Consider the following 27,016-nt stretch of genomic DNA (forward strand, 5'->3'; position numbering starts at 1 on the left):
AAGGCTTCGGAATACGACGGTAACGATGTTGCTATAGAAAGTGTAAAAATCTATTTGCCACCATCTTGTTATGTTTGTTTTAAGTGGAAGTCTATGGTTTGCCATAATGTTAAGTGTTGCCAAATTATAACAACATGCACTTTCGCCATTGGAATAATGTGATTCCGAATTAAAGTGTTATTGTAATATGTCAGGCAGCAATTTATTGTGTATCAGTTATAACCAGTTTACAAAAATACATCGAGAAATGTATGTGTACAGTCGACGTCAAAAGCGAATATGTTTATAAACTAGATTGAATTTCCGATAATAAGTAAACATTGGGTCTTTTGTAGTTATTCTGTTATATAATACTAAGTACCATTAAATTTTTTGTCGTCGGCTGAGCGAATACGTACTTACGAGTGCGTTGCGGCGTATTGTCTAGGCGGCTTGCACTCTCTAATAGTTCTAGTCATTTTAATTCCTCCGTGTTGTATCTATACATAAACAGTATGCCTGTATATGGGTAGACAATATAATTATTAATCAATATGAATGTTACACACATTATAGGTGAAACTTATATCTATTAAATTTGATGTCTGTTCAATATGTTGTTTTATTGCATTTTATAGCCTGATTTTTTAATGTATGAATTTTTTTATACCTATTTAGTCAGACTAGATTCAAAACATGGGAAAAAATATCAGATAAGACTAAATGACCGCATTCTCTGTAACTTCTAGTTTCCTGTACAAAAAGCTTTACAATCTTGAATCTCTTATTTTGTGAATGAGTCTCATCCACAAACCTTCCATCCATTCATCAACTTTTGTCACGTGACATTGGCGAAATCGAGGTTTTCAAAACCCACGTCATAGCTATCAAAAAAAGCAGGAGAAGAAGAAACTTGTCTGGGCTCGTTAGCTCAGTAGGTATAGTTCCAAAATACTGAACTGTCCTATGCATGACATTGACAGTGGGGCGCCACCGTCCATACCGGATCGCTGGTTCCGATTTTTGCCACGTTGGAAACCATATAGTTGAACGATGGTAGCGCCCCCCTGTCATTGAGTTTGGTGGGACAGTTCAGCGTGGGTCATCTATAAGAGCGCCGAGATAGTCCGCAAACTTGTCTGTCATATGACATGTCAAAATAAAACACAAACATCTCCAATCCAAAAAATATTTAAAAATAAATAAAAATAGACAAATTAAATAATGCACGTAAATTTAAAGTGAACCGAAGATGTATCGACACTTGAAGAGTTTCCTGGTGGGCTTCAACCCGAGTCTGGTGGCGGTCGCCAAGTACCAGAACTTCGTGACCACCAACGCTATGGATCAGATCGACCGCATGTGTGAGCGGTACTGTCCCGTGCCACGGTTTCCACCCCAGAAGGTTTGTAGATTCATCATCATTATGATCAGGTCAAAACAACTGTACCTAGGTATAATATTTAGATGCAATGGCATGGCCGGCCTGGTATGACAGGCCGCTACCAACCGGGCAACATGGAAATCATTGGGGGAGGGCTATGTTCAGCAGTGGACGTCCTATGGCTGAGATGATGAAGAGATATTATTTAGAAAACTGCACGCAGGAAGATTTAATGAAGGTTACATACTGGACAACACCACTCTTGTGTCGTCTCATGTTCAATGAAATCAATTTAGAATTCATAGAGGTATTCCACAACACTGTGCACTAGCCGTGTGCACTGTGCGTCCCCCCCTCCCGCCCGCCGCGCCCGCGCCGGTCCTCGTTTGTCAACTTTACTCCCAGGGGTATCGTGGGTCTGAAGTGTAGTTCTTTAACTAGACCCACGATACCACCAGGGGTATCGTGGGTCTGCAGTGAAAAATTGCCCCAACTGAGAATCGAAGCCGAGACTTCTGGGTCTGAAAAGGTGGTATTTATTATGTCTAGTGGTCCAGAACATACCCTGCGTTGAACTATAACAAGTACGTTAAATGTATGTCAAACTCTATACAAAAACACTGGTTACAGTTACGGTTAGAGTTAAGATGATGCAACTAAGGCTCCTGTTTCGATGCAGGTGGCAGTAATAGGCGCCGGTAGCGACGTGGGCCGCATAGCGTCTCTGTTCCTCAAGCAGCAGAAGGTGGTGAAGCTTCTCGCCATGTACGACGAGCCGGGGCGCGGCGTCATCGGCGTCGCCAACGACCTGGCACACATCGACACCAGCACCGAGGTTGAGGCCTACCAGGGCAGGATGTTTCTGAAGGACGCACTCTATGTATGTCGTTGAGCTTTTATAGAACGTCTGGTGCAAATCGGGTATTAACGCTATTAAAATTTCTTAGCGATTAGAGTCGCTTCTCAAACTAAATTACAAAATATCTAACTTGAAAAAATCGAACTGCCTAATGTGGGAATCGAAACGCGGCCGCAACAGCGTATTCTGAAAATTTCGACGGGTTTATCCAGTGTTAAGTAGTTCAGATGGAAGAGCAGTTGCCCGGCAAGCGAAAGGTCGTGGGTTCGATTCCCGACTTAGGCAGTTTGATTTTTTCACGTTATTTATAATAACAACGCTAGTCGTAGTGGCTGCTAATTTTAGCCACCGGTCTCCATATCGCGATGCAGCTATAGGAAGTAAGTAGAGTTCTTAAGTAAGTAATTAAAAAATCTTCAGTACAGATCTCTGTCTACCTGTACTCCCTTGGTTGGGGGTTGATGGCCATTTACGACGCCTTTACGTCATGTTTACTTATACATATAGTTCTCTGCAAAACGTTTCAAAACAATACGAGAAGTAGCTCTGAGAACTGCAATAGCACTAGCAGCAGTTCTGGTGTAAACACTTGTTTGTTCCTAGGTACTTTTAAGTTACGTTCGGGAAAGGGCGTCATGTACCGGCAAGCGCAGGGTTGGACGTCCACCCACAAGGTGAACGATCTTATAAAGATTGCAAGAAGGTGCAACCCGCTGGTTGCGGGCCGCTTTTAGGGCTATATTTCACCGGGACACCACGGCGGCGCAACCAGTCGCCGCTACCAACAAAATGTATNGCGGAGTAATCCTTCTGTACCTGTACTATTACTTATTCTGTGCTTCAGTACATATCTCTGTCTACCTGTACTCCCTTGGTTGGGGGTTGATGGCCATTTACGACGCCTTTACGTCATGTTTACTTATATACTTAGTTCTCTGCAAAACGTTTCGAAACAATACGAGAAGTAGCCCTGAGAACTGCAATAGCACTAGCAGCAGTTCTGGTGTAAACACTTGTTTGTTCCTAGGTAGGTAACTACATATTTTTAAGTTACGTCCGGGAAAGGACGCCATGTACCGGCAAGCGCAGGGTTGGACATCCACCCACAAGGTGAACGATCTTCTAAAGATTGCAAGAAGGTGCAACCCGCTGGTTGCGGGCCGCTTTTAGGGCTATATTTCACCGGGACACCATGGCGGCGCAACCAGTCGCCGCTACCAACAAAATGTATACAGCTTTGCGCAACCAAACGGACACCAGGTGAGTAACTCTCTATAGAGCTGTATACATTTTGTTGGTAGCCGGCGACTGGTTGCGCCGCCTTGGTGTCCCGGTGAAATATAGCCCTTAAGCTTCAACCACACCAACGCCATCGCCAGCGCGATCACGGCGCGATCTGTCATGGGTCGCGCGACCTGTCATTGGCTTATGTTCGCGCCGGCGATGGCGACCTGCACGGGTTGGTGTGGTTGAAGCTTAACTAATCTGAAAATTATTCGGGGAGGCCTATGTTCAGCAGTGGACGTCCAGTGGCTGAATTCAACCCTGGCAACAGGATTCAGACGTGGTGCTGATCTGCGGCGGCTGCCACGTGATGCCGCCATGCTGCAATACGCCAGACCGCGTGGTGTTCTTCAAGAATATGCAGCACGTGCGAACGGTGTCCGTGGCGTGCGCGAGCTTCTGCCCGCAAGCGATCATTGCTGTGCAGACGCCGCCGGTCGACTGCAACTTCGCGCTGTGTGCTCACGTTAGTAGCAGGCTTTTGGTTTATTTAAGTAAATGATGAGACAAAAATGCGTCTCTATTTACTTAAAAATTGGTCGTACAATTTAAAAAAAAAGGCTTATCTTAATTATTTCTTGTGTTTGACACTAAAATTGGTCAATGAACGTCCATTACATTTAAAGAAAATGTAAACCCAGTGTAACATTGTCTTTTTTACTGATTTATTCATTGACTTAATTTAGCGAAGTGAAAGAGCACTAGATCAACATAATACCTACATATTATACAGGTGATTTTATTATCAGTATCCAAATTATTTCCTAAATCGATTAAGTTACCTACTGATTCCGAGTCGCTCCTAAAAATCGGATACTGATAATAACAAAATCACCCTGTATTTTATGGTCTTCTCCTTCAAAAGAAGATGACAACAGTTGCAACTCTTAATCTCATTCTTTAGACCGCTTATATTCCGTAGACTTTGAAGTTATACGATGTGTACGACAAGCGGCGGGTGCTGGGCGTGAACGCAATCAACTCGATGCGCGCCAACCAGCTGTTCTGCTCCATCACCGGCACCGACCCCAGCGGTAGCACCACGCCCGTCGTCTGCGGCACTGGTAGATGTACCAGGGTGCCGGTGTTCTCGGCTAGGAAGGCTGGGAATTTCCCACAAGTAAGTGCAAGGGCAGCATGGGACGTCCATCCACAAGGTGGACCGACGACATCACAAAGGTAGCTGGAAGGCGCTGGACGCAGGCCGCTAACAACCGGGCAACCTGGAAAGCATTGGGGGAGGCCTATGAGATGATGATGATGATGATAAGGTGCAAGGGACACTACACACTGAGACCGCCAACTCGCACTTAAGTAATTAGATATGGCATGTTATGTGGCACGGGAAGACTGGGAACTATCCACAAGTAAGTCCAAAGAAGTCCAGGTATCTGACTCGACTCACAGCAGCTCCATCACCGGCACCGACCCCAGCGGTAGCACCACGCCCGTCGTCTGCGGCACTGGTAGATGTACCAGGGTGCCGGTGTTCTCGGCTGGGAAGGCTGGGAATTTCCCACAGCTAAGTTAAAGAGACTGTGCGTACTGTGATCGTCAACTCACAGACTTATCCCTAAAGACGCTGTGAGTTAAAAGCTTATTTGTAAATAGTTTGTTAATTGTAATTGGTAAAATAAATGACTACAATAGACCTTGTAGCAGATTTTATTTTTTTCCAGACACAAGTAGACTGCCTGACTAGACTCGTGCGGGAGGCAGACGACATTATTTGTAAAGTGAAAAGCAACAACGAACAAGGCCATCTTTCCATTGGTTTTTCCTCAGCTCGATTCGTTGTCAATATCATGCAAGGTAAATAGTATTATGGGGAGGTATCGATCGAGGCAAAAGCCTTGAATTATTGTTACTAATGTAAAGTTGTAGGTAATGTAGAAATGTTAGTCTACAACATAAAAAATAACAACTGGTTAGAATATTTCCATTTGATAGATACTAGATAATACATATTTCTACGATCGCTGGTTTTAGATACTGCTAATCCTGTCAGCATTTTAATGATTTCAGCTTTCAATAACTTTTTTTTTATATCACTTAGCGATATGATTTTTACAGTGGCTTCACCAGCATGAATTTTGGTCTGTCATAGATGATCTTTCTGAAACTGAGATTACTACTATGTTATGTTTTTCCTTGGCTTTCGAACTATCTCTACCTTTCATTTAAATCGATTCAGTGGTATAAGCGTGAAAAAGTAACAGACAGAGTTACTTCAGTATTTATAATATTAAACGACAATATACTTAGCCCTAGCTACGTTTGATGTTTCTTTTTTGGATAACTAGCCTAATATGTAATAACAGTTATCTTGCTTGCTTGTTTTCTCTCCAATCAATCACTTCTAGGTCTCTTCGAGAAGCCTTCCTTCATAGACAGCGCGCTGGTAGAACAAGCGGAGCCCGAAAAGTGCTACAATATGAAGGTCTGCGCCACCCCCGTCACTGTCGGCAAAGGTGGCATCGTGGAGTACGCCATCCCCAACCTTAATGAGTTCGAGAAGGAACTACTGGAGTGCAGCAAGTAAGTTAAGCTTTTAGACTAGGCGCAGACCACCCACTTTTAGTTGGCCGATAGTTGGGCACGATTCTAATTTGTATGAAGAATCAGCCGATAACAAATCGGTGTAGTGTGTGCACTTTCATACATCTCCATACTGATTAACAGCCCGTCCCAACTATCGGCCAACTAAAAGTTGGTGGTCTCCGCCTAAGCTTAGTTTCTAGCGTAGAATAGCGAGCTTTTAAAACTTTCAAGCTTTCACAAAGCTATCACAAATAGTAGCGCGTAAGCTTTTCGGGTCAATTTTATAACATACTAAAACAAGGTGTAGGTTATTGAGCAATATTTTATGGTGCATTTTGTCATTTTCGTAGTTAGTTTAACTCTACATAGAATTTCTGACACCACAGTACTTCTGCTCGTCTTCTAAATGCTGACTCTGTATAAAATATTAAATTATAATATAATATTATGTCCTGAAGTAGGTAAGGTCTAAGGTTTGCGTTTTTCGTGAGATTTTGCTTCTCATAGGGTCGACCTGGAGGACATGCTGAATCTGGGTCGGTGCTACGCTGTGGGCGACGAGTACTTCCTGCACGACTCCAAATACTGCTACATTCCCCCCTGCAAGCCTTGCAAGACCGTCGTACCTCGAGAAACAATTAAGCAGTAGCGATGTATACACCAGTCTTACACCAGGGTTTCTCAAGTGGGGTACGCGAACCCCTAGGGGTTAGCCACTCGACGGTAGGGGGTTCGCGACAAAATGTACGTAATAGTGCCAGACTTAAAATTATCAAAATTACCTACTCCTAAAAGGANTGCATCCCTAGGTTCTTTTAGAATTTTCATTTTAAACATAATTTTGTTTTGATTTACTGACACAACGACTGGATCAGAGGGAATTTGTAACATTAGTAGTTGATTTTTAGAACTTACACAGAAAAACGTTAAGTTGATAATGGAATTTTGATGGTTATTGTCACGATTATAACTTTTAGAGGTAATCAGTACATTATTGTTCATACATAATTTATCAAATTAATTTTATTTGATACAGAAGATGATTTATGCGACGTTTAGTTCACATTTTAATATGAATAATTGAATACATTTCTGCATGTATTGTATTTTATGTAATGGCACAAAATGGTTTGGAATGAACGGAATCATATTACGTGCTATCAATTTTAATAGTAATACATAGATATCTATTATGAGAAAGCCTTCGATTCGGTCGAGACCTGGGCAGTGCTACAGTCTCTCCAAAGGTGTCAAATTGACTATCGATATATCGAAGTGTTGAGGGATTTGTACAAAAACGCCACAATGTCGGTCCGCCTCCAGGATCGGGATTCGAAACCTATCCAGTTGCAGCGAGGGGTAAGACAGGGAGACGTCATATCTCCAAAACTGTTTACCACCGCCCTGGAAGATGTCTTCAAGCTTCTGGACTGGAACGGATTTGGCATAAATATCAACGGCGAGTACATCACCCACCTTCGATTCGCGGACGATATCGTAGTCATGTCATGGCTGAGACCTTGGAGGATCTAGGCACAATGCTCGATGGCCTCAGTAGAGCCTCTCAACAAGTGGGCCTCAGAATGAACATGGACAAGACAAAAATCATGTCTAATGTCCGTGTTGCACCCACTCCTCTGAAGGTTGGAGACTCTACACTCGAAGTTGTCGACAATTATGTATACCTGGGACAAACAGTCCAGTTAGGTAGGTCCAACTTCGAGAAAGAGGTCAATCGTCGAATCCAACTCGGATGGGCAGCGTTCGGGAAGCTTCGCCATATACTCATGTCCGAAATACNTCTTTTGTAGGAATTATTTCCGATTTAAAAGCTAATTCTACTGGACTAACAGTGCTTGTTACCCTTCATTTTATTGAAATTAAAACCTTATTTTTTTCAATAGACAATTTTATTTCTTTTTTTTGGGGAGAGGGTTTTAATTAGGTAGTTTTAAGGGGTTCGCTGTCACCTGGAAACTTTAACAGGGGTTCGTGGAGCCGAAAGTTTGAGAAGCCCTGTATTACAGTGTTGCATTCAACAGCTAGAGAAGGTTTCGCTATGAGCGAGGATCACGGATGACTCCAGCAGTTTGTTGTTCGACAACACATCAAACGGCTATTTCTAGAGGTAAAATAGCTTTTTGAAAGACAAAAAATATGCGTTCGTATAGTCAGACATCATCGCTTGTAACGTACCGTTGATTGTGATCACACTAAGTAAAGGCTGAAAATTACTTTTAAGCATTTTACACCAAAAAATTCAGTTTTGTATTTTTTTTACGTTGGTCGATGTTTATGTCATCGTAAGTTTCAATGTCAAATGTAGAGATCTAAATAAAGGATTTTAAACAAAAGCTGTTTTGATTAGGTTTTTTTTTGTTTGTACCTAAACCTACTTGTATAGCCTGACCAGGAACATAAAAACCCTCGCCATGTTGCGGAAAACTAATGGTACTAATTTCTTTTAATTTTTTTTTTTTTTTTTTTTTTTTTCTTNTAATGCTTCCTTTGATGTTATTGATCAGTTTACATACATGTATGATTGATGACCTACCTACATAATATTTTATTGATGTTTGAGTTTGTATTGAAATAGATATATGATCGTTAAAACAATATTTTGGAACATGGAACATTGACTTGACTGTACCTATTTACTTATACTTACTAAGGTAAAAACCAACGTATGAATATTTTTTTGCTATATTGGCTTAGCTTTTCTTTAAGATAAAATAATGAGACAATATAACAGAACAAGCTTTATTAAAATAAAATAAACGATCAAAAAATAATTTACATAGCCACGGGTCAGTACAAATTACTTATGTTAATTTTATGTATTCGAGATTAATCCCGGTCGCTGCAGCAGTGAAAGATGACCGGTGGTCCAGTTTGTAGTTCGCTGACTCGACTTGACGCACTTGGTATTTGGACAGGATCATGGAAAGCACCAGCTTGACGTGCAGCTGGCTTACTTGCACAGCTGCAAAAAAACATGGTCGTTTAGTATTGTTACTACATAAAATATCTTTATGTAAAGAAGGTCAAATTGTTAATCTTTTTTTATGCGGAGAAAATGCTTTGTGCATAACCTAACTCTTGACGATCAGTAACATCTTTCATGAACGTAGTAAGAAAATGCAGTTAGATTATAATTATATTTAAGTATCCGCTTTCTAATGGAAACCTCAAACCACATAAGTAAATTTGAAAGTAGTTGAAATGACGAATTTAGATGGTTACGTTAAGAGGAGACCTCTTTCAGATAATACTAATATTGTCTATTTTTTAACCAAAGGACTTACCAATACATTTCCTAGGACCCTCTCCAAAGGGCATGTAACCGTCAGTTATGGTTTTGTCGCTGTCGAACCTTTCCGGCCTAAACGTCTCCGGGTCCTCGAAGAGTTTTGGATCCCTTTGCAAGCCGAACAGAGACACGAAGACTGGGGTTCCTTTCTTGATTNGGGACACGAACACTGGGGTTCCTTTCTTGATTACGAAACCCGTTTCGGGAATCTAAAATTAATAAGTTCATTATTGATATCTTATAGATAGATTGTTTGTACTTGATCAAATGGCTAAGTGTTACGTTAGTCCATCGAAATTTCATAAAAGGACCAATAAAAAATCAAAATCAGAAACTTACATAGATTGTGGTAACTTACCTCGTAATCTTGTAGAGCTACACGATCTACGATAGGAACTGGTGGATATAATCTGACAGTTTCAGAAATACACTTGTCCAAGTATTTCATTTCGTTTAAAGCTTCCAGAGTCAAACCATGTTTCTCGATGGCCTGCTTGATCTCATTTCTTGCTTTTTCTTGGGCTTCGGTCGCTTTAGCCAGCTCCATTAGAGTGAATGCAGATGCAGTGGAACTTGACTCAAAACCAGAGAAGAGTGCCCCAGATTGGAATAAGAGATGCTCACCTTCGAATTCTGAAAGCAGATCACAAAAATCTGATATATCCCCTTGAAAATCACTATAGAATAGTACACTTTAACCGTAACTATAACGATATTTGTATGGTAATGACATGTTTTTGACGTTCTTTATGGATGGTGCAGTAACTCAGTTTTAGGCTGAGTTGCACCAACCTATTTTAACCGTAACTATAACAGTAACTGATGTATTTTGTATGGAGTTAACGTAAAATGGTGCAACTCAGCCTAAGTATATTTCTATTTCAGGAGTAATTTTCATCTAATTACTGCAATAGTCATGTGAGTAATAATAATGTGTTCACGTAGTTGATGATAAATTGAAGATAAACAACGTTGATTGATTCTGAATTTATGCAGTGGCGAATTTACAGATGCCGCCTGTAGGCGGTGTATTATGAATATTATGATTCGAATGTGAAGTGTCTAGAGGAACTTACTGTACAGGGGGTTTTGCTCTCCATTCTTCAACTTAATGATGGTATCTATAAAGTCTCCTTTCTTTGTTCCACTCTTTTCACGTGAATCTAATACTTCATAAAATATTTTACGTATGAACGACAAATCAAATAGCAATGAGTTTCCAGTAAATTTTACAATTTCTGGCATGAAAAATACTGTGATCAATGCTACCATTCGTCTGGATGATTTGAAGAAGTCCATAACTAAAATCATTAAAATATAAATTAATACATTAAAACGCAAGTTAAATTAATTTCATTATTAATGGATGACAGTAACAATAACTTACGGAATTTGGTGTAATCTGAATCTGGGTAGTTGAAACTATCAGTTTTGATACCTAGGCCGAAGTTGGCGATCATATCGCTGGTATATTTGTAATTGATGTCCTGAGTGTCAATAATTACCGGTTTCTTAGCATCAGTGATCTTGTCCAGATGATCCATCATGCTTTTACCGGTTTCCATCATCAGCGGGAACAATTGCCTCAGTTTGACTCGAGAGAAAGACGGCGAAATTTTCTTCCTCAAGTATCTCCAAGTCGGATTCTTCAAGCCGAACAAGTTCTGCTGTCCAAAGCTATCTTTCTGTTGGTTTCCAGCGAAGTGTCGGTCAGAGAATTTGTCAAAATCACTTATGAGAATCCTCTTGATTATCTCGGGGTCTTTCAACAGCAGACACGCTTTGTGGAAAATGTAAAATCCAATGTAAGGTGCGCCGGCGGGGGCGCCTCTGTACAAGTCGCCCAAGTGGAAGCCCGGCGCGGTGCGGAACAAAATCGCTTTTTTGACATCTCCAAATATAATGCTTGAATTATCCACTTGGTTAATACCTCTCCTTTTCCAGTAGTTTAATTTATAAGAGCAGTAAATGTAAACTAATATTATTGTTAACGGAAGTAAAAAGAGATACATTTTTGTATTATTGACCCTGAATTTGTTTCTTCTTGTATATGGATGAGTTGTTATCGCTTCCGATAATTATCTCTCAATAAAAAATCGCCTTTCTCAATAGTCTCTTCTTCAAATCTTTTCTTTGCCTCTATAAAATATTTTAATCTCGAGTGTTTTTTGAAGTTTGCAAATAAATGCTTTTATTTGTTCTAAAAAAATAAAATAAAGTGTAGTACTCGTAGATACATATTATTATCTGTGTAAAGTCACTGAACTAAGTACGATGAGTTTAATTAGCCAAAAATAAAAATAAAACCCAGTGCGACGAATTTTGTATATACCTACTAGTAAATAATAACGAAACTATTTATACATTTAACATTCATACATACAACAAAACTATATTATAAACAAAATTTCTTCAAATGTTTAACTCTACGTTATGGGCGTGGAAAGCACTTTTTCTGGCTGTCTCCAAGACCCCTAGTAAAAGTTGTTTAAAATTTTGAGAACCCTTTCTGAAAATGTTAACCCTTCCCACCCCATCCACCATAGGCAATTCTATTATTAAAGTTATTAAAAAAATATTTTAAACCTTTTAAAACGATTATAAAGTCGACGCAGCGGGAACTTTTTTTTTATTTTTTAACTTAAAGCTTCTGAACAATCATGAAATAAAAAAAGCTGGTGATAAAGTTTTACTCACCTAGTCTAAATTGCTTAAAGCAAGACTAAGAACAATGCATTTATTGTGCACTTTTCGTAAACACTGACTTATTTTCGTTAATCACTAGTATTTATACGAATGTTTTCTATGCCATCTGATTAATATTCGGTGAATGTATTTAATTATGTTTTAGGGTCCCTCAGAGGATAAAAGAAAACCATTCAATCAATACGTTGTCCGTCTGATTGATCCGAGTATCTTAATCTTTATGGGTTGTTAATTTCATGATAGACCTGTTGTCTATTGTAAAATTAGGTAGGAATCAACATCATTTAATGGAATATTATGAAAATAGTTTCTTAATTACAAGCTTTATATTTACTTCGCTTGTTAGTGTGGGACAAAAATTTAAGACCAGTTCTCCTCAATCGATTGAGCTGAAATTTGGTATATTTATGTAAGTAGGATGACAATGCAATGTACCATTGAGCTGGTCTGATGATGGAGTAAGGAAGGAGGTGGCCATAGGAACTCCTAAACGAAACGGTTCCTCCGTTATCGAGTTTGGGTTCGTTGGATTTGTCTTTTCGAGCACTTTAGTACTAGACTAGGGACCCGCCCCTGCTTTGCACGGGTGCTATTAGTATACGTACATGCAGGATGTCCTAAAAAGTAGTGTGAAGCCGAGGCCCAGAGGTAAAGCATCACTAGGACTCCCGAATCACCCTCGTCGTTATCGTCAATTTTGTATTTTTTAAGAAAATGACCTAGTGGGCGTTAAACTTATTTATCTTTTTTTCGGGTTGACTTTTCTCAGATTTCTTTTTTTACAGAATCTCTATAAATTGCAAGTATGCAAAAAAAATCACCTTTCTGTCATTGATGCAAGATACAAAACTTGCTAGAAACTTTAAAAAGTACTTTTAGCGAAACATTACAAAATTTTAAACTTCAAATTTTAAATAAAAGAAGGAACTTCCATAGGTTCTAAATACGAGTAATTTTAAAAACTGCGTAGTTATCTGAACTTCAATAATTATTGCAAAAAAACATATACTTAATAGGCCTTAATTTCCTGTAATCGCTCCACTAAAGTAGTACATCGGACATTTCTTTCATGTTTTGTCTTAGAGTGAATTAATAATATTGGGAATACTCTATGTTTCATTACGTAGTTCAGATGTAGAGACAATCTTATAAGTTATAAGATTGTCTCTTTATAAGTTATAACTATCCACAAAGAAAACCTTCATCTCACCAGATGGAAAGGGATGATGCAATTTTATTCAAACTTTTTGAAGTGAAAAATTTTAATTTTACACTTCCCATACTGTGAAAAATTTTAATTGTACTCGTACCTACACTTACAATACTGTGAAAAATTTTAATTTTACACTTCCAATGCTTTGAATAAAATTAGGTACGATCCGTGGAAGTAGCTCAGTGAAATTTAGTTATAAATAGCTGATATAATAATAAAATTAAGTAGTTTCGGCAGTTGGAGGTAGGATAGCCAGTTCCTGTGTGGTTGAAGTTCCCGATTGTCCGATTTACTACTTTAGTGGAGCGATTACAAGAAATTAAGGCCTATTAAGTACATGTTTTTTTTACTTTTATTAAAGTTCAGATAACTCCGCAGTTTTTAAAATTACCTACTTAGACCTATGGAAGTTTTGAAATAGAGTGATTCAAGAGAAAGGTTTATGTGTACTTAGTACCCGTGCGAAGTCGGGGCGGGTCGCTAGTAACATAAAGAGGTAAAGTTTATGAGGTTGTGGGGGGGTAATCTCTGGACCTACTGAACCGATTTTGATAATTCTACTACCAATAGAATGCTACATTATTTGTGAGCTATATCAATAACCCGAAAATCTAAAAGATTTTTTAGTGCATCTAATAAAACTGCGGGTAGTACAGGGAAGGCTTAAGTGGACAGATTTTATACGGGACAGTGATAGTTAATTATATCTATAGAACTATTTCCAATGTAATACCATGTAGGTAATTAGGTATAATTTGCATGCATATAATGTTACGCTAATATGTTTGCATGATGCAAGGTTTCTTCAATACCTAAACAGTATTTTTTTAACTTTTCATTGTTGCCCATGTTTATTCATCTCTTAATTTACCGTTTGTACACTCCCATGTGTATTTCTTTCGATATCTTATTTTTGTTTGGACTAGCTGTACTAGTAATAATTTAATTTTTTCAAATGTTTTCTTATTATTTACCTATTTTGGGATGTATCGCATCGGCAGCTATGAGAGGGAAGAATAGAATAGAATAAATTTATTTGCTTTAAAAGTAGTAGGTAACAAAGGATGAAACATAACAATATTATTATAATCGCACTTAAAGACCTTTCAGACATACAAATTTAAAACAGTATCCAGAAATAATGTCATAGATTATTTTCGTTAGAAGCTCGAGGTTGGACGTGGACAGTGCCATTATGCAGGCACTGGACACGCATCCATCTTACTAAAGACACAAAATTGTCGTTCTTTAAATATGTGTAATTATTGTGTGATTTACTAACATAGTTTCTAATACCTTTGTTACTAACACTTTTTTGGGTTATGCCTGAATACAATACCTTCTATTTTATTTATTTAACAGAGTAGGGTGGCGAGTACAAAACCCTAAGAGCCTAAAAGGAAATGAAAAACAGATTTCTGGTTTAAGGTATTTATTTCATCAAAAATAATTTACAATTCATTTGTATATTGTGTACTAATAAATTGGTTCTGAAATTAACTGAACCTGAAATTATTCGTTAAAAGGAAATTTATTTACAGTAATGTTCGAAGCGACGCATTGGTTTCAGTGTGAACTTGGGAAGATAGGTAATGTCCGAACGAGTAACAGAGTGTGACGAGGTTTCCGGCGACTGGGACCGCAATTAACTAGGACCGCGGTCCCAGTCGCTGGATCCGTTAAAATTAAATAATTTTCCTCCAGCGACTGGGACCACTAATTTTTTTAGGTGTAATAATTGAAGAAAAATCCTTTTTAATTTAAAAACATCATTTATTGATATAAAATATTTATTTTAAAAAAACAGCATGTGTCCAGAAACATGTCTAGAACGAGTAAATTTTATTTCTTTTCTGTACCGATTTTGGCTTGAATAATATAAGTTATATTATCTACTAGCTGACCCGGCGAACTTTGTTCCGCCATAAATAAGCAGACTTTTTTTTTTAATTTCGAACGGGATAAAAAGTATCCTATGTCCTTCTCCTGGCTCTAAACTACCTCCCTGACAATTTTCAGCTAAATCGGTTCAGCCGTTCTTGAGTTATAAGTGTAGTAACTAACACGACTTTCTTTTATATATGTCACCGTAAGATTATAAACATCGTTTGATTACAATCTATCTCGTGAGATTGTAAACTGTCGAAAAATTGTGAACCGTAACATATGATTTTTTACGTGCGGGTTTTTCTACGTGCTCACGGACCAGGCTTTAGTTATTATACCCAAAGTTACTTTATGGTTATTTCACCTGCAGCTAAAAATTATTAATTTATACATAGACAATTTAGAGTAAGGGCGGTTTTTATCGGGCCTGAAAACAGCCATAATAAACCTGGCCGCTTGTTCCCAACGAGTCACCCAAACGAATAACGCTGGGAAACTCTCGTTGGGAAAAAATCCCATCCAGTCACACGACGCTTCCGGCGACTGGGACCGCAATTAACTAAGACCGCGGTCCCAGTCGCCGGATCCGTAGAAATTAAATAATTTTCTTCCGGCGACTGGGACCACTAATTTTTTTAGGTGTAATAATTGAAGAAAAATCCTTTTTAATTTAAAAACATCATTTATTGATATAAAATATTTATTTAAAAAAAACAGCATCCAATGACCCCAAGCTACCCATCCCTATCGCTCGCGCGTAATGTCGCGACTGTGCGACGGGCGCCCGCAGTGAGTGTGCGAGCACGACAGCAACATAATTACTTACGTGCTCACGGACCAGGCTTTATGTAGGTAGTCTTATTCTAGGCTTTCTGTCACATAATAATGTAATGAACTGTACAGCATTATCTATGTATTCGAATTTTAATTATTGTAATTATAAGCAAAATATACAACTACGTTAATATAAATAACAAATAGATACTTTTGACGTCATACGGTTTCAAAATAAGGAGTTTATCGTGTCGCACGTGGCAGTATATTGCTTTTCATCAGGACCTGAAATCTTAGGCTGGGTTTCATCATCTTTCTTTAACTTTCACAGACTTTGTCGTGACTTTGTGACGTAAATGTGACGTCGATTTACATACAGAATGATGTTTTATGAAACATGTTAGATACCTACCTACGATTATTCAATCTATAGAAATAAAAATGAATCCCTATTTACATTTTTTTTATCCACAACGAGGAAGCTCTTGGCTTGTATCTCACCTGATGGTAAGTGATGATCAGGCCGAAGGTGGAAGCGAGCTTCACCCGGAATCCTCAAACCACGGAGGAACTGGCTATCTGTGTGAAATTGTCCAAAGATTTATTTATTTATTTATTTGTTTTTTTATCTTACCCCTAACTGCCGGAACACAACAATGCTGTTAACATTGTTGTTATGGCGACAGACTTAGGTAAGATGGTGGTAGCTAGCCAGGTGGACTTAGAACAAGCCCTACCACCAACCAAACCGAACAGAAAAATCTGCCCCCCTTGGGAATCGAACCCGGGACCTCTGCGTCTGAAGCAAGTGGTCTTACCACTAGACCACAGAGGCGGTTGACATTGCTCACGACATCACGCGTGGACGACTGGTGATGAATTAAATGACACTCGCGCCACTTGCACGCAACGGTTGGATCTAGAAAATAGGTACCATTGGTACCAACGTTGAGGCATTTTTACTTTGGACTGGGCTTGGACAGGACTGATACTTAATGGCCAACTTTTGGATGCTTCAGGAAATTGACCGACTACCTTTGGTAAGAGTGTTGGCGGCAACGTGTATCCAGGTCGGTGATAGGCCAGAAAATAGAAAAGTTAGAAAGGCGGTATTAAGTTCGTGGGGTCAGCTAGTTTATAATAAAAGTATAAATGCATATTGAAAATCATTAAATATGTCATCATCATCATCATCATCATCATCATCTCAGCCATAGGACGTCCACTGCTGAACATAGGCCTCCCCCAATGCTTTCCATGTTGACCGGTTGGTAGCAGCCTGGGTCCAGCGCTTCCCTGCTACCTTTATGATGTCGTCGGTCCACCTTGTGGGTGGAAGTCCCACGCACGGTAGGTACGCGGTCTCCACTCCAGATTATTTATTATGTATTAAATACATATGTAGCTATCATATTGCTATTTTAAAATATGTTGTTTGCAAATAGCTGGCGTTACGTTATTGATTGTATAATCCAATCACAAAGTCAATTAATTGTTAATCTGAATGAAAATGTCAGTTGAAGACGTTATGTGCCTATTTTAGGTATTGCTCAATTAAGTCAAGTGGTGATATTATCGTTAAGAGGTTTATAAGTTAATTGTTTACGAAAATGCTATTTTGAATCATCATCAATCATGTATTGTGTGGTTTGAAGACATCCGCATTAAATATTCAAGGGCTGATAATTATCATTTCAGCCATATGACGTCCAATGCAAGGCCTTCCCCAATGATTTTCAGATTGACAGAAGACCAGACGGTGGTAGCCTAGCATCCTGCATCCCGCGGTTTCATGCAACCTTTATAAGTCACAGTCATCTTAAAGTACAACGGTACTACTTTGTAGATAGGTACATCTTATAAAACAATTTCAAATATATATTTAGTAAAACAATTTAGTTACATTAAGGGTTCTTACACACGAACAGCATTTTGCTGTCGACGCATGTAACTGCAGTCGACGTCAGAAGGCGACGGCTAGCTGTCGACATGCTGCCGACGTGCTGTCGACGCGTTCGCGGCTGCCGCCGGCAGGTGGCGACAGCTAGCCGCCTCCGCCATTTTGAAGGTCAACTGTCAGTAGTCCAGGAGCTTACACGCACACCTAAGGGTTCTTACACACGAACAGCATTTTGCTGTCGACGCATGTAACTGCAGTCGACGTCAGAAGGCGACGGCTAGCTGTCGACATGCTGCCGACNTCATTTTACCGAAGTCAGCCCTATAGCTTCGGCGCAGTGCCGATCACTGACGTTTGTCAACAAAATGGTGCTTGACTCTTGAGACAGGCTAAATTACACCTTAATGTTAATGACATTGAGCATACATTTTTTAAATACCTTCGCGAAGTAAAACTTCTGTACGTAGTAACTACTTATTATTATTCTGTGGTACTACTTTGTAGATAGGTAGGTACATCTTATAAAACAATTTCAAATATATATTTAGTAAAACAATTTAGTTACATTAATATTTACCTAAACCAAAAAAGGAGATGTTTCTCAATATGTTTTTAAATTAACCTATATTATCTATAACTTTTATAAAAAAATCAAAATCAAAAACATTTTATTCAATTTTGACCACATGTGGCATTTATTAACGTCAAACAAGTACAGTTTTTGTATGTAGGGTAAACTTCCAGTCATAGGACGCTACCAGTCATTGGAAAAACATAACCCTCCTTCTGGTGCAGTCGGGTAAAAACGTGAACACTGCAACTGATCTCTCCGCTCCGCTCCGCCTTGGTGGAAATCGGGCTTTAAGTTCTATTTTCCTACCAATATAAAATATTCTGCTAGATTTTTTATGTTTTCTTTTATTCTCGTAAACGCATACAAAAAATCTATACATAATAAATCTGTAGAGAGGTCAATTCTGTACATGAAATATATTTTCAAAATAACTATCAGGGGGTGATTAGTGATCGATACTGATGTCAAAAATGCAATCAATTAAATATTTGTCTGTCTGTCTGTATGTTCCTTATAGAAACAAAAACTACTCGACAGATTTAAACGAAACTTGGTACAATTATTCTTCATACTCCTGGGCAGGTTATAGTATACTTAGGAGCAGAGTAGTGAAGGGAAATTTTGGGAAAACGGGAGAAGTTACTCCATATTTTAATGACTGACTGACATATCAACGCACAGCCTAAACGGCTAAACGTAGACACTTGAAATTTGGAAGGGACGTAGCTTAGACCGTAGAGGTGCACTAAGAAAGGAATTCCCGAAATTCCCACGGGAACGGGAATTAGTGGGAAAATCCTTTTGTATGAAAAATCTGAACCGCTTAAGTTAGATGCTTGAAATTTAGCATGCAGGTACCTTATTAAACTTAAAGCTTAGTTACAACAGGATATTGCAAAATTCCTACGGGAACGGGAGTTAGCAGGAAAAAACATTTGTATGAAAAAATCTTAACCGCGTAAGATAGATAGGATAGAGGGGGTAAAACGGGATCCACGCGTACGAAGTCGCGGGCGGCCGCTAGTATTTAAATATAACCTTACCCGACTACGAAATAATTACTTAATTAGTACTTTATTTATTTTAATTATTTTGCGTTTTGTTGACTCCTTTTGCTATGCATTTGGAGCCGCCGTTTAGTTCCGGAAGACAATGAACTGCTGTTACTTTTTTAGTACACAGCGGAAAAACGACACGTCATAACGGGGTTTATTACTTATTACCTACAAAAAGTTAAACACACGTTTAACACATCATCATCATTTCTTTCAGCGATAGGACGTCCACTGCTGAACATAGATCTCCCCCAATGATTTCCACAATGACCGGTTGGTAGCGGCCTGCATCCAGCACCTTCCTGCTACCTTTATGAGGTCGTCGGTCCACCTTGTGGGTGGACGTCCTACGCTGTGCTTTCCGGTGAACACTAGTTTATTTAAATTGTAATATAATAGGTAGTGCTTACTTTGCACTCATGCATATTAATTTATGGAATAACATTTCACATATTTGTTATGAGATACCTACCTATTAGGTAAATTGATTCATGTATGTGAGTAGGTAGCGCGGTCGGTTCGGTGGGTTATTCCGTATTCGACCCATGACATCTCTACCCATTTTTTCACCCATCCCAAATTAGTATTCCTAGCTATACCCATTACAAAATTTCGTTATTCTACCCAAATGCATTCCTTACTCAACCCAAAGTAAATAATTATATCAAAAACAAGTATGGATAGCAAAACAACGTTTACTGTTTTTTCATAAATTAAAAATGATAAATACATACTAGTACATTTACAAAAAATACATCACCTACATGAAAAATTTATAGATACGAGTATGTTGATTAACTAAAATATAATATCAAAGATTTTATTTTATTTTAAGGTAAATACATAAACAAATTAAGAGGCTTTGTTCAAATCATACCGCTCAAAACATATACTGCGGGATTAGTTGTCCACATGAATACTTTTATTATTTTTCTTTTGTCATCTCATACACCTTGAACGAAAATCACAGTCGTTTAATTTATAGTAGATTTACAGTGGATTTATAGTAGATTCTAATTAGTCATTATTTGATTTGTGTCCTTTTGTGAAAATCGTTTTTCAAATATATTATTGTATCAGAATTCCTGCAGTTTTATTTAATAGAACGATCTTAACACAAAAGTTAACTGAGCTTAAATTTCTAAAAAATATATTTTTATTCTGACCGTCCATAAAAATCTTATATTTTTTAAGCGGTTTTAAAATGGGTTGAGCTAGGAAAGTTTTTGGGGTGAATAAGGAACATAAAATTAAATAATTGTTGTGGGGTAGAGTAAGGAACAAAATTGGGTTGAATAAGGAAAAAATAATGAGTGGGTCGAGTTGTCATGGGTCGAATACGGAATAACCCGGTTCGGCAATAGCATTGAATCATCATAATGTTTATTTGTCTTCTTTATCTACTGCCCACGTGTACAGTAATTGCATTCGATCATTTTTTCAATTGCCCTTCCTTCAAAAAGATCAATAACTCAAGTTTACATATCAGTAGTTTTGTCGGAACCGGAGTGAAGTGAGATCATGGATCGTTTTAAGAATCTCCACGAAGTCCATCAGACCACTCTAAAGATATGGATAACTATTTTAAAGTTTTACGGGATAAATATGTTTAACGATTCTCCCAGTTGGAAGCAAACCATATTGCCCTCAGTGCTGGCATTCGCTATTCCAACCACGCAAGTCGAATATTTGCTAGATTCTCCAAATGACAGCTCAGTATACTATATGTTTCAAATACTACTACTAGGTTGCGGTGTCTGTTCATCGTTTCAAAGNTTATTAGTACACAGCGGAAAAACGACACGTCATAACGGGGTTTATTACTTACTAGCGGCCGCCCGCGACTTCGTACGCGTGGATCCCGTTTTACCCCCTTCATCTATCCCCTTCTAGATTTTTCATACAAATGTTTTTTCCCGCTAACTCCCGTTCCCGTGAGAATTTTGCAATATCCTGTTGTAACTAAGCTTTAAGTTTATTAAGATACCTGCATGCCAAATTTCAGGTGTTTAACTTAAGCGGTTTAGATTTTTCATACAAAAGGATTTTCCCGCTAATTGCCGTTCCCGTGGGAATTTTGTAATATCCTGTTGTAACTAAGCTTTAAGTTTACTAAGATACCTGCATGCCAAATTTCAATGAAAGGACAATGTTCGTTCTCCATAGTTCGCCGTTAGATCAACAGTGCCGAAAAAATACTTTCTAGGTTCTAAATGACACAAATCTTTATGTAAGAACAATTATTCCTGGCGGACCAATTCTATAAACTTATTGATAGCAATATTGTTATCATAACCTCTTACTTTCTAGTATTGTATTATATTATTTTATGCACATCGATTTGGGAGATGTTCTGTATTGTAGTTGTCGCAGCCAAATTAATAACATGAATCCTATGTTTACTTTCCACTCTTGACATTTAACACGTGACTTACCAAACTAACTATCTCCATGGTTAACGTCTTAGTCTATGCATGACTAGGGATTGAACAACTTTTAATTGTATATTATTAACAATTCTCGATAATTATTATCGATTGAAAAATATTCGGTATTTGAATCGAAAGATATATTCAATTTTATCAATATCAAAATATTCAATTTTAATAATAAAATAAATATTATTTACTAACCACCTATGAAATGTTCTGAAAATTTCCTGGAGCGCTTCCCCAATCCTGGGTTTTCCCTTTCCAAGCTGAAATGGCACCACAATATAGGATCGAGTGGGTATCAAATAAATTTGCGCTAGTCTGCATATACGGGATTAACAATGCATTCAGAGCTCCCATTAACGCCAAATTACGTCTATGAGTGGGCAAACGCGGTAGTCGAGGCCTTGAATCTGTCGTGAACCGATACTGACCAATTGCGTCCTCCAAAGCCCTCCTCAATCGCTCAGTCACCTGGTTACTTACAATACTCGGCAAATCCCCCTCATCAACACCAGAGACTACCCCCGCCGCTTGTGGTGTCGATGGCGACACCGTAGGCGACGCCGGGGCAGGGGGCTCCGACATTAAGAGGGGGGTTGTCCGAGTAGGCATCGCCTCCAGGCGGAGTCGATCAAGTACAGACTGCTCCAACAGCCTGCACCGTTGAATAGCCCGCACTTGATCCGATAATCGTTGGGCATTATTATTATTATTGATGTATTCAAAAAGTAAGAGATTAATTTTGATACTTTACTGCTGTGCCCAGGAATCTAAGGCCGTTTCTGACAATGTCCTTTGTAAACTTCTCGAGGCTCTATCTTCGGTAATACTGGATGGATTGAGGTGAAATCAAAACTAGTTACATATAATGTATGTGATTTAAACTTTAAAATTAAGTCATAATTTAACTTAATATTACAACTTATGCGTGTTGTTCAAGTGCTTACTTTGCACTCATGCATATTAATTTATGGAATAACATTTCACATATTTGTTACTAGCGGCCGCCCGCGACTTGGTTCGCGTGGATCCCGTTTTACCCCCTTCATCTATCTTACGCAGTTTAGATTTTTTCATACAAATGTTTTTTCCCGCTAACTCCCATTCCCGTGGGAATTTTGCTATATCCTGTTGTAACTAAGCTTTAAGTTTACTAAGGTACCTGCATGCCAATTTTTCATACAAAAGGATTTTCCCGCTAATTCCCGTTCTCGTGGGAATTCCTAAGTATACTATAACCTGCCCAGGAGTATGAAGAATAATTGTACCAAGTTTCGTTAAAATCCGTAGAGTAGTTTTTGTTTCTTTAAGGAACATACAGACAGATAAAAATTTTACTGATTGCATTTTTGGCATCAGTATCGATCACTTAATCACCCCCTGATAGTTATTTTGAAAATATATTTCATGTACAGAATTGACCTCTACAGATTTATTATAAGTATAGATATAGATGAGATACCCACTATACTAGGTAAATTAATTCGTGTACTTATGTGAGTAGCGCGGTCGGTTCGATAATAGCATTGAAACATCATAATGTTTATTTGTATCTATTCTTTATCTACTGCCCACGTGTACACTGTACAGTAATTGCATGCGATCATTTTTTCAATTGCCCTACCTTCAAAAAGATCAATACCTAACTCAAATGTACATTATCCGCAGTTTTGTCGGAACCGGAGTGAAGTGAGATCATGGATCGTTTTAAGAATCTCCACGAAGACCATCAGACCACTCTAAAGATATGGATAACTATTTTAAAGTTTTACGGGATAAATATGTTTAACGATTCTCCCAGTTGGAAGCAAACCATATTGCCCTCAGTGCTGGCATTCGCTAGTCCAACCACGCAATTCAAATATTTGCTACATTCTCCAAATTACAACTCAGTATACTATATGTTTCAAATACTACTACTAGGTGGCGGTGTCTGTTCATCGTTTCAAAGTAAATATACTCAATAGACTACCTAGATAAATCCTCAGCATTATTATTAGGTCTGCTTACCAAATTAAAAACCCATTTTTGGGTTCCGTTTCCTATTGATTTCACAAAACGGCCATTCTCAAACGAGCTATTTTTTGCGTGTCCGGGCTGTTAAATCGTTAAAAATGACAAATTAGAGACATGCAAGTATTTTTATATGTTACTTAACAACCACATCCAGTTGTGCATTAAATCATAGGCCTCTTTTTTAAGTATTTGTGACTAAATTAATTTCATGAACCTCTGTTCTCTAATTACCGTTACGCGTCCGCACACCGACTTAATGTTAAAAGTTAGCTGTAATTTTTATATCGTATAGATTTGGTTTACTCCATTCAACATTTTAGAGAGTACAAAAGATTGTCTTATGCATAGCAAAATATCTATTCAATAGAACCATTCTGTAAATCATCAACAGCCCTTTACAGTCCACTGCTGGACTATGAGCCTCCTCCACTATAGTGGAGGGTTTTGCCATAATCGAAACTTGGCAATTATAATGTAGATTAGATGACAATACAATATTGTGGTACCAGCTGGTCTGATGATGGGACTGGAAGGTGGCCATAGGAATTCCTAAACGAAACGGCGGAATCACATCGAGACTGGGTTCATTGGATTTGTCTTTTCGAGATCTTTATGTGCTAGATAATGTCCAGGGTCCTAATGATGGAGTCAGGAGGTGGCCATAGGAACTCCTAAACGAAACGGTGGAAACTCATCGAGTTGGGTTCGTTGGATTTGTCTTTTTGAGCACTATAATGCTAGATGATGTCCAGGGTCCTGATGATTTTTGGCCTTTTAGTGCTGTTAGTAATTAAAAGCGTGTTTTTAGTTTTTGAAACTATTCTTATTTGACATTAAGGACATATTTCACAATCGCTTAGTAAGGGCCTGTTTCGCCACTTCTGGATAAGTTGTGGATAGCTTGTCTGACGGATCATTTGACACATTTTTATAGAAAATACGTGCTAGCTAGATTGATCCGACACTTACCGAATATATCCCGGACATTAGTCTGTACGAGATTAGAATGGTTCTCAAACTAAAGCAAGCCGGCACTAAAGGCTTTTCAGAAGCTGCTCGATTCCATCATCCTAGAGGGAATAACGCCTACGGCATGGTAAAGAAGTATGGTGATTCTCAACTCCAAAAAAGGCGACAAGACCTTGTTGAAGAATTATAGACCCATTTCGCTTCTGAGCCATGTCTACAAGCTGTTTTCGATAGTCATTACGAATTGTCACGTTAGCAGGCTCGACGACTTTCAGCCTCCCGAACAAGCCGGTTTTCGAAAAGGCTTTAGTACCATAGATAGACTATAACAATATTATACGCTACGGCAGATGAACTATGAGAAAGCCTTCGATTCGATTGAGGCATGGGCAGTGCTGCAGTCTCTCCAACTGTGCCAAATTGACTATCGATACATTAAAGTGTTGAAAGGCTTGTACAAATACGCCACAGTGACAGTCCGTTTCAAGACCAGGACCCGAAACCTATCCAGTTGCAGCGAGGGGTGAGACAGGGAGACGTCATCACCATCGCCCTGGAAGATGTTTTTAAGCTTCTGGGCTAGAGCGGATTCAGCATAAATATCAACGGCGAGCACATCACCCAGACAACAGACGATATCGTAGTCATGGCCGAGATCGTGGACGATCTAGACACAATGCTCGATAGCCTCAATAGAGTCTCTCAACGAGTGGGTCTCAAAATGAACATGGACAAGATTTAAAAATCATGTCTAAAGACCGTGTTGCACCCACTCCTCTAAAAGCTGGAGACTCTACACTCGAAGTTGTTGACAATAATGTATACCTGGGACAAACAGTCCAGTTAGGTAGGTTCAACTTCGAAAAAAGGTCAATCATCGAATCCAGCTCGGCTGGGCAGCCTTTGGGAAGCTTCACGATATTTTCACGCGGCGTCTCCGTCGCGTTGCCGCTCCGCTTTAAATCTGCTTTGAATCCGCTTGCAATCCGCTAGGGTGGCAAGGGCCTTAAAACTCAGAGGCACATTGATGTTCAAATACCGTAGCCGAGTCCTAAAGCCGCGGTACGCGTTCGCCACGAAAAGAGTGAGCAAGACAGCAATATCTCACTCACACGTGTCATGCCTTGTTTATAACGACTAGTCTTAACGCCCAGTTTCGAAACATTACAAATAATATCATCAAAAACAACAAAATTAAAATTAAAACTAAATGTATTCTATCGAGAACACTGAGAATATTCCCGGGAGCGTTCTCGGTTCTCGAGAATATTCTCATTGGGAATATTGCCGGGAACGAGAACTTTCTCAGCGGCACATCTCTGGGCGTGATCACATTAAGAACAAAAGGGAACAAATCAACAGACAATGGGACTTTTCAAGACAAGAGTGTATAGGCATTTTGTACCACCCTAGACTGCATACTATCTGCTTAGTTATTTATTTATTTATTTATTTTATTTTATTTTATTCGGATAACCAACAGCAATACAATACAAATAATGCATAGAAAAAACTTCTTGATATACAATGGATACTGGGAAGAAGAAGCTTGGAGAAGAAACTATGTACAAATGCATCCTAAGACCCATGTAGACATATGGCATCGACTAAGCCTCGCAAATGTAGAAATACTTTAACGTTTTCAAAATAAAGTATTAAAAATCTTGACCTGTGCACCTTGGTTTACAAAGTCCACTGTAGTGATACCAAACGTCAAAGAGGGTGTAGAAAATTCCTGTAAAGCTTAAAAACAAAGACTAGACCGTCATGAAATCTATTTGCTACATCCCTTCTTAATTCTGAGAATTATGCATTCAGGCTCAACTTATTGTAAAAGAATCGAGGTGACAAATCATGGGATATGCAGAGCTGGAACTGTCATTATTACAAATTCAATTTAATCTGATAATGGGTGATGGCTGATCGTAGATTCTATAGATTAAAAAGAGGAAAAATCACTTATATCATTAATTACTTTTTCGATATATGCACATCCGAAAAGTCTAATTTGTGAGACCTGATCCATTATTTGTACGTTAAATCGTTTGTACTACATTTCAATCAAATAAATGATGATTAAGATTCTGATCCAGCTAAATGCTGTCATTTGAAATGTGACACGTAGCCCCT

The 27,016-nt window shown here is 38.6% G+C and overlaps 2 protein-coding genes across 3 annotated transcripts; one reads left to right on the plus strand and one right to left on the minus strand.

Moving 5' to 3' along the window:
* Window positions 1-1,152: 1,152 nt before the first annotated feature.
* On the plus strand, window positions 1,153-6,802 carry LOC114361275 (malate dehydrogenase, mitochondrial). Its single transcript, XM_028316278.1, has 7 exons — window positions 1,153-1,384; window positions 2,043-2,243; window positions 3,778-3,972; window positions 4,429-4,626; window positions 5,186-5,318; window positions 5,870-6,044; window positions 6,555-6,802. Exons 1-7 carry the CDS (start codon window positions 1,232-1,234, stop codon window positions 6,694-6,696), a joined length of 1,197 nt encoding a protein of 398 aa, XP_028172079.1. The 5' UTR covers window positions 1,153-1,231; the 3' UTR covers window positions 6,697-6,802.
* Window positions 6,803-8,793: 1,991 nt separating this feature from the next.
* Window positions 8,794-12,110, minus strand: LOC114361277 (cytochrome P450 6k1-like). Of its 2 annotated transcripts, XM_028316281.1 has the most exons (7): window positions 12,055-12,110; window positions 10,745-11,557; window positions 10,434-10,658; window positions 9,716-9,990; window positions 9,536-9,566; window positions 9,353-9,502; window positions 8,794-9,030 (listed from the first exon to the last, which is right to left on the minus strand). In XM_028316281.1, exons 2-7 carry the CDS (start codon window positions 11,367-11,369, stop codon window positions 8,870-8,872), a joined length of 1,467 nt encoding a protein of 488 aa, XP_028172082.1. In that variant the 5' UTR covers window positions 11,370-11,557; window positions 12,055-12,110; the 3' UTR covers window positions 8,794-8,869. The 2 variants fall into 2 exon arrangements, with proteins under 2 accessions (XP_028172082.1, XP_028172081.1); XM_028316280.1 differs by having other exon boundaries at window positions 9,353-9,566.
* Between the last annotated feature and the right edge of the window lie 14,906 nt (window positions 12,111-27,016).

The sequence above is a fragment of the Ostrinia furnacalis genome, unplaced genomic scaffold (assembly GCF_004193835.3).
Source record: "Ostrinia furnacalis isolate ACB-3 unplaced genomic scaffold, ASM419383v2 OfSCF5489, whole genome shotgun sequence".
Lineage (NCBI taxonomy): Eukaryota > Metazoa > Arthropoda > Insecta > Lepidoptera > Crambidae > Ostrinia > Ostrinia furnacalis.